The sequence below is a fragment of the Physeter macrocephalus genome, chromosome 9 (genome assembly GCF_002837175.3).
Source record: "Physeter macrocephalus isolate SW-GA chromosome 9, ASM283717v5, whole genome shotgun sequence".
Taxonomy (NCBI): Eukaryota; Metazoa; Chordata; class Mammalia; order Artiodactyla; family Physeteridae; genus Physeter; species Physeter macrocephalus.
The window spans coordinates 100126109-100140117 of record NC_041222.1 but is presented as its reverse complement, the minus strand read 5'-3'; the positions used below and the strand labels follow the sequence as shown (position 1 = coordinate 100140117).

The 14009-nt window shown below is 55.5% G+C and overlaps 1 protein-coding gene across 1 annotated transcript in view; it reads left to right on the top strand.

The window, feature by feature from the left end:
* Positions 1-14009, top strand: part of XKR6 (XK related 6) — a 276374-nt gene that overhangs the window by 248168 nt on the left and 14197 nt on the right. Inside the window, exon 2 of the mRNA XM_024130858.1 lies at positions 5756-5952. Within this exon, the coding sequence (XP_023986626.1) occupies positions 5756-5952 (197 nt within the window). The remainder of the gene's footprint in view (positions 1-5755; positions 5953-14009) is intronic.

The following is a 14009-nucleotide window of genomic DNA, read 5'->3' as shown; positions in this document are numbered from 1 at the left end:
CAGACCTAGGTGACTCTGAGTGTCGCTGTTACCTTGGCCTGGGACCTGGAAGCATAGGCTTGGCTCTGCTACATAATCATTCCTCCACCTTGAGCCACCTTCTGAGTCTAGGAGAGGTAGAGGCTGTGGTCTGAGTGTACCCCTGAGAGAATATAGATTTGTGGTCTGGCCCCTGTGGGAGTCTGTGGCCCGCAGTATTGTGCGTTGCAGGTGCCACATCTGGGCAGAGCTGAGTTTTGGAGCAGAGACCGCATCTGACCTGGGAGACCCATGGCACCAAGGCTTTGCCGGCCACAGGGCAGTTCTGGGTGCTGGTGTGGAGCCTCTGGACCTGAAGCCCTGCTTCGTCACCTCCACCCTTGCGCCCTCGTCCCCCACTGCTCTGCCTCCCGGGCCATCATCCAACCTGATTAATCTGACCCTCCCCTCTGCCCTAGATTCAGAGTCTGACTTCCCAGCGCCTCCCAACTACTTGTGACCACATGTCCTTAGGGCCGGCCTCCCACCCAGGCTCTTCCTACCGCCACCTCATCTATTCGGTCTTCTCTTTCAGGCCCCAAATTCTGATGTAGCTTCCCTCTCCTTTGTCTCTTTCTCTTTCCATTCTCTCCTGCAGAGCTCTCTCTGTCTCTCTGTCTCTTCTCTCTGTGTGTCTGTCTCTGTCTCCCTCTCTGTCTCTCCATCTCTGTTTCTCTCCGTGTCTCTCTGTCTTGCTGTCCCTGTCTCTGACTTTGTCTGTCTCTTTCTTTCTCTCTGTGCCTCTGTCTTTCTGTTTCTGTCTCTCCCTATCTCTCTGTCTCTCTGTCTCTGTGTCTCCCTGTGTCTCTCTGTGTGTGTCTCTGTCTCTGTGTCTCTCTGTCTCTGTCTCTCTGTGTCTCTCTGTCTCTGTGTCTCTCTGTCTCTGTGTCTCTCTGTTTCTCTCTGTCTCTGTCTCTCTGTGTCTCTCTGTCTCTGTCTCTCAGTGACCCCATAGCTTTACCGGTCAGGTACAGCAACTTCCCTGCCCCTTTCCTAGCCCCTCCCCTGGTCCTTTGATTTTGGGAACTTACAGATGGAGGCCCAGAGAGAGGCAATGACTCATGGGAAGTGGCGCAGCCAATAAATGACAGAACCTGGAACGGAACAGAATTCAGGGCCCTGTTTCACTTCAGAGCTTCAGTTTCCCCAAGTGTTAAATGATGACAACCAGACCTGCCCCACAAGGCACGGCAGGGCCTCTGCGAGATGCTGGCCTGCAGTGCCTGGCGAGGCTGGCACCCCCGGCCTCTCCACGCTGGCCCCGACACCGTCCCCGCTGCGGTGCCTCCCTCCCCTTAGTTTTCTGCAGGGTTTTCTCCGCTCACTCCAGGGAGTGTATGTGCAGAAAATAAGGTGTCCATCCCAGCCCCCCGGGTGGGTCTTTTCAGAGATCCAGTCCCTTAAAGGCTCTTAGGAATCTAGGGAAGCAGCCATCAGGTGTTCATCAGGTGTCGGATGGGCTCACTGTCACCAGCACGGGTGGTTCAGGTCACACCGATGGTTCAGGTGGGCTGCTTTGTGTCCTGATGCCCACTCTGGGGGACCCTGGCCCACTCGTTCCTCTGTGGGTCCAGTACACGATTAACGCACAGGAGGGAGGCCCACTATTTTGGACCTGGAGAGGAGCATCAATTACAGTTTGAAATTATTTTACAAATGTATGTTTTTGCGTCTTTGCCTCTAAAGCATGGGCTTCTCTAACGTCAATGCGAGGTTCTTGGGCAACACCCACTTCTCCCTTTGCTCCCAGGGGGCGGGGGGGGGGTATAGAGCCCCTCCCTGTGAGCCTCTCAGAAATTCGGTGTAAACGTGGGCATGAGCTGCCTTCGCCGTGTTGTGACAGTGCTGTTCTGCAGGGCTCTGAGCACGGGGGCAGGAGTCTTCCTTCTGCATCCACAGGCACTGGGGAGATGGCGTGAACAGAAACAAGCTCAGGTGTCCGTGAGAGACAGAGAAGACATGAGAAGGGGGGGCGGGGAGAGAGACCGGGCGGTGGGACAGGAGGGGCGGGCAGGACCCCGTGAGCCGAGGGAGGGGCTCAGATTTTATTCTGAACGTGATGGGAAGCCATGGGAGTGTTGAAAGAAGGTGGTGACGTGATTGCATTTGTGATTTTCACAAAGTACCTTGGCTGCTGTGCAAAGAATGGGTTGTTCTGGGGCAAGAGTAGACCCTGGGAGACCAGTTAGGAGGCTTCTGGCTTGATCCAGGAGAGAGGGGTGGTGGCGGGGACCAGGCTGGCGGTGGTGATGGGGACAGAGAGAAGGGAGCCTCCAGCAGCCCCAAGTGGGCCCCTGACGGTGCTTGAGGACAGTGGGGACTCTGTAGGGGGTCAGCGATGCTCTCAACCTCTGTGATTCCGGCTCGGCGGTTTAAGAAACACAATGATGTACATTCCCAGGGGACGGCCAGGGACGCAAGTGTGGTTCTGTCCTGTCGTCTGTGACCTCAGTTTATGGTGCATATTCTTGATCCTAACTAGGCCCGCAAAGCTGTGCTTTCTGAACCTTGCTTTTGTCCCGGCGCTGCCGGCTCCTCTGGGCCTGGCCTGGCCCCAGAGATGGCTGGCTGGGTGGGATGCTACCTTCCATCCTCCCCTTGACTGTGGCTTGGAGACAAGCTTCCAAAGTTTAGGTGAAAGTGAGGCAGGCCTGGGGGCTTTCTCACGTGGACCTGGATACATGCCCAGCACGCGGATTATCTCCCTAATCTTCCCCCCAGCCGTGTGATGCTGTGATTCTGCTGTGTGAAAGAAGAGTAACGAGGACACAGAGTTGGGTAATTAGTCCAAGGTCCCACAATGAGTAGATGACAGAGCCAGGATTTGAACCCAGAGCCTGTGCCCTCCGCCAGCACCTGTTCCCTTTGCCCCTTGTCCCTCCCGGGTGGACTGGGCTCCGTGGTTTGTGTGACTAAGTCCTGGGCTGCACCTGGATGGGGGCTCCATTGCAGGCCGTCCCTAGTGTAGAGGGACGGAGGCTCCATTGCAGGCCCTCCCTAGTGTAGAGGGACGGAGGCTCCATTGCAGGCCGTCCCTAGTGTAGAGGGGCGGAGGCTCCATTGCAGGTCGTCCCTAGTGTAGAGGGAGGGAGGCTCCATTGCAGGCCGTCCCTAGTGTAGAGGGGCGGAGGCTCCATTGCAGGTCGTCCCTAGTGTAGAGGGAGGGAGGCTCCATTGCAGGCCGTCCCTAGTGTAGAGGGGCGGAGGCTCCATTGCAGGTCGTCCCTAGTGTAGAGGGAGGGAGGCTCCATTGCAGGCCGTCCCTAGTGTAGAGGGGCGGAGGCTCCATTGCAGGTCGTCCCTAGTGTAGAGGGAGGGAGGCTCCATTGCAGGCCGTCCCTAGTGTAGAGGGGCGGAGGCTCCATTGCAGGTCGTCCCTAGTGTAGAGGGAGGGAGGCTCCATTGCAGGCCGTCCCTAGTGTAGAGGGGCGGAGGCTCCATTGCAGGTCGTCCCTAGTGTAGAGGGAGGGAGGCTCCATTGCAGGCCGTCCCTAGTGTAGAGGGGCGGAGGCTCCATTGCAGGTCGTCCCTAGTGTAGAGGGACGGAGGCTCCATTGCAGGCCGTCCCTAGTGTAGAGGGGCGGAGGCTCCATTGCAGGTCGTCCCTAGTGTAGAGGGACGGAGGCTCCATTGCAGGCCATCCCTAGTGTAGAGGGACGGAGTCTCCATTGCAGGCCGTCCCTAGTGTAGAGGGGCGGAGGCTCCATTGCAGGCCATCCCTAGTGTAGAGGGACGGAGTCTCCATTGCAGGCCGTCCCTAGTGTAGAGGGAGGGAGGCTCCATTGCAGGCCGTCCCTAGTGTAGAGGGGCGGAGGCTCCATTGCAGGCCGTCCCTAGTGTAGAGGGACGGAGGCTCCATTGCAGGCCGTCCGTAGTGTAGAGGGACGGAGGCTCCATTGCAGGCCGTCCCTAGTGTAGAGGGAGGGAGGCTCCATTGCAGGCCGTCCCTAGTGTAGAGGGAGGGAGGCTCCATTGCAGGCCGTCCCTAGTGTAGAGGGAGGGAGGCTCCATTGCAGGCCGTCCCTAGTGTAGAGGGAGGGAGGCTCCATTGCAGGCCGTCCCTAGTGTAGAGGGAGGGAGGCTCCATTGCAGGCCGTCCCTAGTGTAGAGGGAGGGAGGCTCCATTGCAGGCCGTCCCTAGTGTAGAGGGAGGGAGGCTCCATTGCAGGCCGTCCCTAGTGTAGAGGGAGGGAGGCTCCATTGCAGGCCGTCCCTAGTGTAGAGGGAGGGAGGCTCCATTGCAGGCCGTCCCTAGTGTAGAGGGAGGGAGGCTCCATTGCAGGCCGTCCCTAGTGTAGAGGGAGGGAGGCTCCATTGCAGGCCGTCCCTAGTGTAGAGGGAGGGAGGCTCCATTGCAGGCCGTCCCTAGTGTAGAGGGAGGGAGGCTCCATTGCAGGCCGTCCCTAGTGTAGAGGGAGGGAGGCTCCATTGCAGGCCGTCCCTAGTGTAGAGGGAGGGAGGCTCCATTGCAGGCCGTCCCTAGTGTAGAGGGAGGGAGGCTCCATTGCAGGCCGTCCCTAGTGTAGAGGGAGGGAGGCTCCATTGCAGGCCGTCCCTAGTGTAGAGGGAGGGAGGCTCCATTGCAGGCCGTCCCTAGTGTAGAGGGAGGGAGGCTCCATTGCAGGCCGTCCCTAGTGTAGAGGGAGGGAGGCTCCATTGCAGGCCGTCCCTAGTGTAGAGGGAGGGAGGCTCCATTGCAGGCCGTCCCTAGTGTAGAGGGAGGGAGGCTCCATTGCAGGCCGTCCCTAGTGTAGAGGGAGGGAGGCTCCATTGCAGGCCGTCCCTAGTGTAGAGGGACGGAGGCCGCATTGCAGGCCGTCCCTAGTGTAGAGGGACGGAGGCCGCATTGCAGGCCGTCCCTAGTGTAGAGGGACGGAGGCCGCATTGCAGGCCGTCCCTAGTGTAGAGGGACGGAGGCCGCATTGCAGGCCGTCCCTAGTGTAGAGGGACGGAGGCCGCATTGCAGGCCGTCCCTAGTGTAGAGGGACGGAGGCCGCATTGCAGGCCGTCCCTAGTGTAGAGGGACGGAGGCCGCATTGCAGGCCGTCCCTAGTGTAGAGGGACGGAGGCTCCATTGCAGGCCGTCCCTAGTGTAGAGGGATGGAGGCCGCATTGCAGGCCGTCTCTAGTGTAGAGGGGGCACGCACGAGCTTTGGTGTCCAACAGCCTGGGGCCGGCTCCTGGTTGCTCCGCCATCCAGGTCTGGAGCCTGTGCAAGTGAGTCCCGCCTGTCTGTCCTACGTGGGCATACACCTGCCTGTCACCTGGGACCCAGGCAACGCGCAGTAGCCAGCCAGCCAGTGATACTTAGTAGGAGCTTCATAAATGCTAATTCCCTTCCGTCCTCCTCCAGAGAGGTGAAAACCCTGCAGGAAGGTTCCCCATGGGACCCTGAACTTCAGCCAGCCCACCTGCCCCCTGAGCTCACCTGTGATGCTTCCCTGGCAGGCCTGTGAGATCACCTGGTCCCACTCTTCCATTTCTTATGTTACAGATAAGCAAAGTGAGGCCAGGGAGGGGACAACTTGCCTGGGACCTGTTCCCTGGCCTGCCCCCACCCCACCCCACCCTGAAGCCTCAGCACCCCGTCTGTGGTCCGGCAGAACCCCTGGAGCTGGTCCAAGCACCTGGAAAACCTCAGCGCCAAGGAGGGGATGCTGGTCTGCGGGGACGGCCTGAGCATCCCACAGCTCCCGCGCCGACCACGCTCTCTGTGTTCTGTCCCGTCTCTCGGCAGGTATATCCGCACCATGTACCTGGGGATTCAGAGCCAGCGGCAGAAGGAACACCAGCGACGCTTCTACTGGGCTATGATGTACGAATATGCAGACATTAACATGCTGCGCCTCCTGGAGACCTTCCTGGAAAGCGCCCCCCAACTGGTGCTACAGCTCTGCATAATGATCCAGAAGAGCCGCGCCGAGACGCTGCCCTGTGAGTCCCCTCCCCCGCCCCGGGGCTGGGGGCGTCGCCCGTCCTGATCCCGAGTCCTCGCTCCCGGCACAGGATTTCTGCGCCCCTGCGTGCGAGCCTGCCCCACCGTCATGTGAGCAGAGCAGAGCCGGGTCTCGGTGTCCCTGGAGCAGCAGGGCGGAGGGCCCTAGTCTCCCAGTCCGGGGGGGAGAGGCCCCTTGTCTTGGCGCTGGCCTGAGCCATGGTGTTTGCATATATGCCGGATGGGGAAGATGCCTTAGGACAACACGTGCCCAAGAGGCTAAATCACGTCAGGCGGCATTAGCAGTTTCAGACGTTTTTAAGCTGTGGTGCTCTTGCTTCAAACCCATGTATAAAATGTAGAAGCCCCACTTATAAAACAGGCTCAAGTAGCTCTGTTCTAGGTAGATGGGGACGGGGGTCCAGAGCCCAGCGTACCCAGCCCACTGGCCGCACCTCCCCACTCCTATGATCTCTGAGCGCCCAGAGCCCGGTCCGGACAGCACTGGTCTCTACGGCAGCGGGAAGCCTCTGGGGGCCACCTGACTGCCCAGAAAGCCCTTTCCACATTGGCCTCCTCTGGTCAAGGTGGAGTCTCACCCCAGGTTGCCAGTGTCAGGGCAGACCCCAGGTCAGACCAGCCTGCAGGTGTCATTGTCATGTCGGCGTCTATTTTAGCAGGGCTGGAGCTCCAGCAGGGGAGAAGGTCTAGGGTGACGAGGGGCCGGAGATCACAACACTTGGGGGACCCTGGGGACGTTTTGCCTGGGGAAGACTTGAGCTATGTGAATTTCAACATTTGAAGGGATGTCAGGGAAGGATGATGGTTCCAAAGGGTCTGGAGGGGGAGCTACAGGGAGAACGTTATCGATTCTACACGTGGGAGACATTTCAAACAGCAGGAGCCATCCGGTGACGGAGAGACTGTCTCAGGAAGTAGAGAGTTTCCCGTCATGTGGAATATTCAAGCAGAGCTATTGCTGCAGGGACTCAGCCCAGAGGTTCCTGACTCGAGAGGGCTTGAGCATGTGTGATCCGGAGTAGCGAGGCAGCTGGGGCAGAGGGTCTGTTCTCCGTGCCCACCTCTGCCTGGCCAGTGGGGCCTGCTGGCCTCCTGGGTCCTCACCTCTGGGCCCACAGCTCCCCAGCTGCTCCAGCGGGCCCTGGGTGCCACCAAGTTCATGAGCACCTGTAGGGGGGCTCTCCAGCGGGACACCCCCTTGCCCCACGTGGCCCCAAGCTCTGGCCTTTCATTGAACTGCTATGCCTCTTTGGTATAACGGGGGAGATGGCAACCGTATCTAATTTTGGGGGGGTGCAATGATATACGGCATGTAGAACACTTTGTTAAACCGTCCAGCTCTGCAGGCGTCTAAGGGGGTGTGTTTCGCGTTGCCAGGGAAGTGGCGTGGGCAGGCTCCTAGGAGATCCCCCACCTTCCGCCCCGTGGGTCATGCTACCACGGCTGCCTTGCTGAGCCCGCTCTTTCTATGATCACTGCTCAGGTTATAAATGCAAAGAGGCTGGATGTGAAGTCCCCAGAGAGGAAACTCGAGGGGCAGCCGACGTTGCTTCCTAGGGGTCCTCCTGACATGGGAGCCCAGGCGGCCCAGGTCAGCAGGGCGAAGGGGCCGCTGGGTGGGCCTTTGTGAGCAGGAGCCTGGGAGTGACAGGAGCCAGGCTACTTTGGCCTGCGGAAGTGCTCCCTGGCTCTTCTGCCCACATGCCCGTCTTTTCGTGCCAGCGGCTCAGAGGTTGGGGGAGCACTTCCCTGTGTGTTCGGTGAGCGGAATACTTATTTCTCGAAATAGACTTGCACAGTTGAATACACTTGGGGACTGCTGGGCCCGACAGAGGCCAGGGGCAATCTTTGCTGTTGGGTTGTGAGTCCGCAGGATGAGGGTCTGCAGGGCTGGCTGCGGTGATGGGAAGGAAGGGAACCGGCCGTCACCGTCATGGGGCATGGACTGCAAGCTCTTGGCCTGTTCCTTTTTCCTTTTTGTTTAAAATTCCAACCCTTTATTTTATTTATTTATTTATTTGGGGGGCACATCGTGCGGCATGTGAGATCTTAGCTCCCCAACCAGGGATCGAACCTGTGCCCGCTGCAGTGGAAGCTCGGAGTCTTAACCACTGGAGCCAGAGAAGTCCCATGTTCCTCTTTCTTAACTTCTAGAATATCTGCTCATCACTGGACCCGTGTGTTATGGTGGTAGATGCCTTCCCTCTCTTTTCCCATAAAAAGCTGCATGAAATGTATGCCCTTTAAAGAAAACCAGTTTAAATATTAGAAATTGGAGGAGAGGAGAGAAAGTCTGTGAACTTGGAAGGGACGTGTTGGCAACTTGGACTCTGTGAGTTCTCAGAGGGCGGTGGCCTGGAAAGACGGGGCGACTCCGCCTGCTGCTTGACAGCTGTGTGACCTTCAGCAAGTTACCGAGCCTTTCTGTTCCTCAGTTTTCTCGTTTCTGAAATGGGGATAATATTGGTACCTACCACAGAGGGTTGTTCTGAGCATTTTTGACGTGATGAATGTCAAGGGCCTCGGGCCGCATCTGGCCATTTTGTGGTTGGTGATGGTCGAGCTTTCACTGCAGATGCACTTTCTGAATTGGACCACGAGTTACTAGTGAGATCACGGCTAACTGGCCTTGTTTGGTGGGCTTTTGGTGACACCTGTCCACTCTATACCGTTAATGCTAGTAGATGGTTAGAAAGATCACTATTGCTGTAATAGGTGAGTTTTCCATGGATCTTACCCAATGCCAACCTCTTCCACTTTTGCTACTCTTGCCAGCTATCCACCTTTTATTCCTCTTTTATCTCTGGGTTAGCAGTACGGTATTTGGCCTGCAAGATGGATTTGTATCCAATTTACCCACAAAACCAGACTCAAGTCAAAATATAATATTGGGTTAGCCAAAAAGTTCGTTCGGGTTTTTCCGTAACACCTTAAGGAATCTTACGTAAAAACCCAAACGATCTTTTTGGCTAACCCAATAGTAATAGTAATAATAAATCATGGAAATCTTATGCTAGAGTCATTTGGGTACTTCCGTGGGGTCTTCCTTAAATCTGGTGTCTTGAAAGTTTAAATAAAGATATAAAAGGGGCATGTTATCTGATATGCCATTTACACTAGTAGTGAGTCTTCTGTCTGCTGAAAGCTTCACGAGGCTTCTAGGCTGTGACAGAGTTTGGAAAGCAGTCCTGAATAGTGAGAAAAGCCCGACAGAGCTGCGTATAAATTCCACCTCCACCATTTATTGGCTTTATGACACGGGGCAAGTTAATTTCCTAACCGGGCTTCTTCATCTGTAAAGTGGGCATAATATCTACTTTTGGGTTGTTGTGAAGGTCTCATGAGCTGCACATACCCCTCTACAGCACCTTGGCTGGCGTATTATGGGTACTTGATACAGTCTGCCATTCAACAAGATGCACTAAGTCAGGAGCCATACTACGTGCTCAGGGTAACAGGGAACAGAACAGATGTGGTCCAGGCCCTCATGAATCTTCCGTTCTCTCTTGGGAGACATAACAGAAACAGCTAGACAGCTAGCACGCTGTGGGAAGTGCTTTAAGCAAACAATCAGGGTGCCAAGACCACAGTACATGGGGTGGGGTGTGGAGAGAGCTTATTTGGGCAGGAATGTCAGAGAAAGCCTCTCCAGAGGGTTGACATTTCGGCTGAGTATAAACAATGAGGAGGCGCTGACTATGGGAGAAGCAGATACAGCCTTCCAGGGAGAGGGAACGGCATACATACATAAAGGCCCTGAGATAGGAAACGCCTGGCTTGTTCTAGAAGATGAAAGGACTCAGCATAGCTGGAGGTTGGCGGTCTGGGGAAGGAGAGTGATGTGGGGGGAATGGAGAGGAAGGCAGAGGCCTGACAGCTTGGGTTTATACCAAGTGCCGCGGGGAGGGTTACGTAGGAAATCTTTTAAAGATTCCCTTTCCTGCTGTGCAGGGAGGAAAACAAGAGCTGAGCCAGGGACGCCGGTTAGAGGCAGTGGTGGAGGTCCAGGGGTGAAACGATGGGGTTGGAGTGTTTGGGAGTGGAAGCCAAGTGCACGGCTTGGAGGGCTGCTCTGTAGTGGAAATCAACAAGACTTGGCAGGCCTGGTGCAGGCAGTGCTAGAAGGAGGGCTGGGGGTTTCTAACAAGGTCTGTTGAGGTGGAGGGCACTCTGCGGGGATTGGGTTTGGGGGATTGGGTCAAGAGTTAGTAGCTCTGTCACCTTTCCTGGCTTTTTGGGTTTTCGGACGCTTCCACGTGAACGTTGGCAGGGGTGGGCGAGCGCCACTGGCTACACCCACACAGCACCTGAGCCTGCCTTTTTGGGCTGAGCTCACCGTGAGGAGTTATCCTTACAGGGCTCTGACGACCACTCGCCCGTGGCCTCTCTACCCCACTTGTCAGGCACCTGCTCTGCTGTAGGCAAGATGCTGTGTCAGGAATGGGTTTGCAAAGATACCTACCCTTCGCCAGCTGTTCTTAAACACCAAGCCCTTAAGCATTGGTTTTCTTTTAAACAGATGTTGAGTTCTAAGATCCAAATAGGCCTCTTGTCTTTCCATCCCTTTGGTGTTAACCTCCCTAATGGTTTTCTTCTTTCTTAACCTCACTTGTCAGCTCCTCTTACATCAGAAGCCCACCAGTGGCGTGTACCTTAGCTTCACATGTGCTCCTTTCTCCAGCAAGAGAGCGCTGCAGAGAGGCAGGTGTTCGTCCAGTTTCTCTGCTCCCGTCTGTACCTTTTTCTTCAGCTGCCACCCCAGGAGCTCTTCCTCTTTTCCCGAGTGAGGACGAAAGTCATCCCAAGGAAGCCTCAGCTCCCTCTCCGGGCTTCCTCTCCTGATCAGGTTTCCATTCTGCGTGAGGACTAGGCTTCCAGGTTCCGGTTCTCAGGGGAGCGAAGGCCAGGGTCTGCTTCTCAGCTGTGGGGTTGGTTAAACGGCCCTCCCTGCCTTCCCCTCCCCACAGTGAAGGACGTCCATGTCTCTCCCCTTGGGAGATTTCTTTTCTCTAATGTGAAAAATGCTGTCCTGTCTCTCCAGTCCCGCTCATATGGACATTAGCTGTTACCCTCCAAGTCTGGGACACAAAAGTTGGCTACTTGATCATTTAGGATTTTGGTTACACTTAGGTGAAGCTGCCACCCAGAAGGTGATGGTGATCTGGTTGTGTGGCCCATGACCACAGATCTGTGTTCTACACCAGACCTGTGAATTTCCTACGCACTTTTCCTCATTACCAAGAAGTAAAACTTGTTATTGAAACAACCATTTCACTGCATCAAACACCATCAGATAATGAATCACCTTGTGCAGAGTTACGGGGGGTTTCGGTGCCCCCCGATCCCCTATTGTGTGAGCCACCGCCTGACTTAACCCTGGTGGAGTAGCCCCCTTCTCCCTGACTCCCCCACCCGGCCCTCACCCCCGCCCCGTGCTGAGCTGGAGCCGCGAGCTCTGAGAGACGCTCTGGGGTTTCAGACCAGGTTGGTACCAAGATCTTCCAGCCTCCGACCTCGGCATTTCTCGGTCTTAGCCTCCAGGATAGATAGAGGAGAAGATGTGCGCTTCCCTGTTCGTGCTCTTCCCCTGGCTGTCTTGCATCTTCACCCGTAACTGCAGTGAAGAGGGACACGCCTTCCTTCTCCCCCCAGAACACAGACTCGGCCTCTCTCGTTTCCCCGGGGGATGAACTCTCCCCAGCTCTGCTTCCGTCTCCTTCTGAGAAGCTGCCCCTCCTTCCTGCCCATCAGATACCTGCTTGGCGTCTACACACAGGGTGCCCTGAGCAGCCAGCTCCAGCTCACAATTCTGCTTCAGCTCCCAGGGGCTTCTTGTCTAACAGCACGTGAGAGCCTCACACTTTTAAACAGAGTTCGCAAGGATATTAAACAGAGACGTCACTTTTGGCGCATCGGTGTAGTTTGACTTTGCATCCAATTCGGAGGCCTTTTGGCTGAGGTTGCCCTAACAACAGGCAAGAGAAAAAGAGAGGAGAGTTCTTTTTTTTTTAATTGTGATAAGAACACAATGTAAGATCTACCCTCTTAACAAATTTTAAGTGTAAAAGAAAATGCAGTATGTACCTATGAGGGAGAGTTCTTAAAGCAGCAGAAAACGTTTGAGAAAGGCAGGCTAAATCAATTTCACTACAATTAACACAGATGAAATAACAATCGGCCACCTGAAAATGTTTGTGCATGAAATGTTGGGACAAAGAGGGACGTCAAGGCAGGCTGACCAGCGGGGCTTCTCAGGGGAGGCTCCGAGTGCTGCCAGTTCAGAAGCCTGAGCCGTAACTGTAATGGGGCCACTTATTCAGTAAGCACCTACTATGCACCAAGCATGGTTCTAGGCGCTGGGGACAGATATGAGCAATAAACAAAACAGACAGAAAGCCCTGCTCTCGTGGAGCTTGCATTTCTTGTAGGGAGAGACAGACAACGAACAAAACAACTATTAGAAAATGGTGGGTACTCAGCAGAGCTCTAAAGCTGGGAAGAGAGAGGGGCGGGGGAGCAGAGCCGTGTCAGCCTTCAATAGTGCTGCAGGAAGGTCTCCCAGTCTTCAATGGGGTGGCAGGAAGGGGACCTCTGAGCAAAGATATGAAGGAGGGAGGGAGCCAGCCCACAGATCTCTGGAGGTGAGTGTACCAGAGGAGGGAACAGCCAAGGGCAAGACCTTGGGCTAAGAAAGTGACTCCAGTGTTTGGGGAGCAGCCAGGAGGCTGGGAAGGTGGGTGTGTCGCGCCTGGGCTCAGCCCTGCCCCGGGGGTCCTGCCGGCAGAGCATCTCTTCCTCTTCTGCTTTGTTAAAAATTTTAAACTACTTTATTGAGATACACTTTACATACCATAAAACTCACCCACTTGAAGTGTACGATTCAATGGCTGTTAGTGTATCTGCGGACTTGTCACCATCACCACGACCAATCTCAGAACAGTTTCATTGCCCCACAGAGACAAGTCACCCTTCTTAGATTTGCTCTCCTGCCTCCCACCCCCCAGCTTTCCTGCACAGGGAGGCGGCAGCTGAAGGAGCCCTGGGTCCTGAGTCCACTGTGCTAGAACGTGGCAAGGGATGCTGGGAAAATCTCTCCCATCTCATCTCTGAGCCTGAGTAATATGAGTGAGGGCAGGAGGGACTCCTGAAGTCCTTTCAGTCTGGCAGGCTGTGACTCTAAGGAAGAGAAAAGTGGGGGAATCTGAGCAAGAATCGGACAGGAGCAATGTTTAATTATTAGGCTAGACATTCACATTAGAGGCAACTGCAAACTCAAGGCCTCGTGGGAACTCCCAGCTCCAGGAAAGACGGCAATTAAATGATCTTCAAAAGATCTTTTCTATTTCTTAAGATTTCCAAGGAAAGAAGGCCTACAGATTTCATGAATGGTGTCTTCCTGTGTCACACATCTCTCACTCCTGGGGAGTGGGTGGAATGGAAGAGACGCCGAGAAGGAAATGTGGGGGGAGTCCCTGTAAGCTGTTCTCCTTCCTGTCTGAGCCTCACCTTTTTCATCTGTAAAAATAAAAAAGGAATCCTTTCCATTCTAGACACAATTGGAGGTGTTAGGTGGGTCAGGACAGCAAGAGGAGTCCTAGGGGTGAGGCAGTCACTCCATGGCCAACCTGGGGTGAGGTTTGGGTCTGACGCTGACCAGCGGAGAGCTGAGTCCTCTCTCAGTTCCAGGCCCTCTTGTGCGTTCAGACCCCACGTGCCCCAGGCTGCCAGACCCTGGGGTTCAGGAGCCTGCCCGCTGTAATAACCTGTGACCGCATGGAGCCCATCCCCACCTCCTGCGGTTCTTGGGGACCCCATCATTCCCTTCACCCCCCACCTGCCCCAGTAACAACCAAGTACTTTGAGGCCTTCTCTGCTTGTCCCTCCGGTAGTCTCCTGAGACTGTCACCTAGAAGAAAAGGTGCCGCCTCCTGTTTTGAGTGGTAGAATGCTCCTGGTGTGGACCTGGCTTCGTACTCTGGTTTGCACTTAGAAGCTGCATCAGTCCCATGAGGCCCTTAACCTCTTTGAGCCTCGG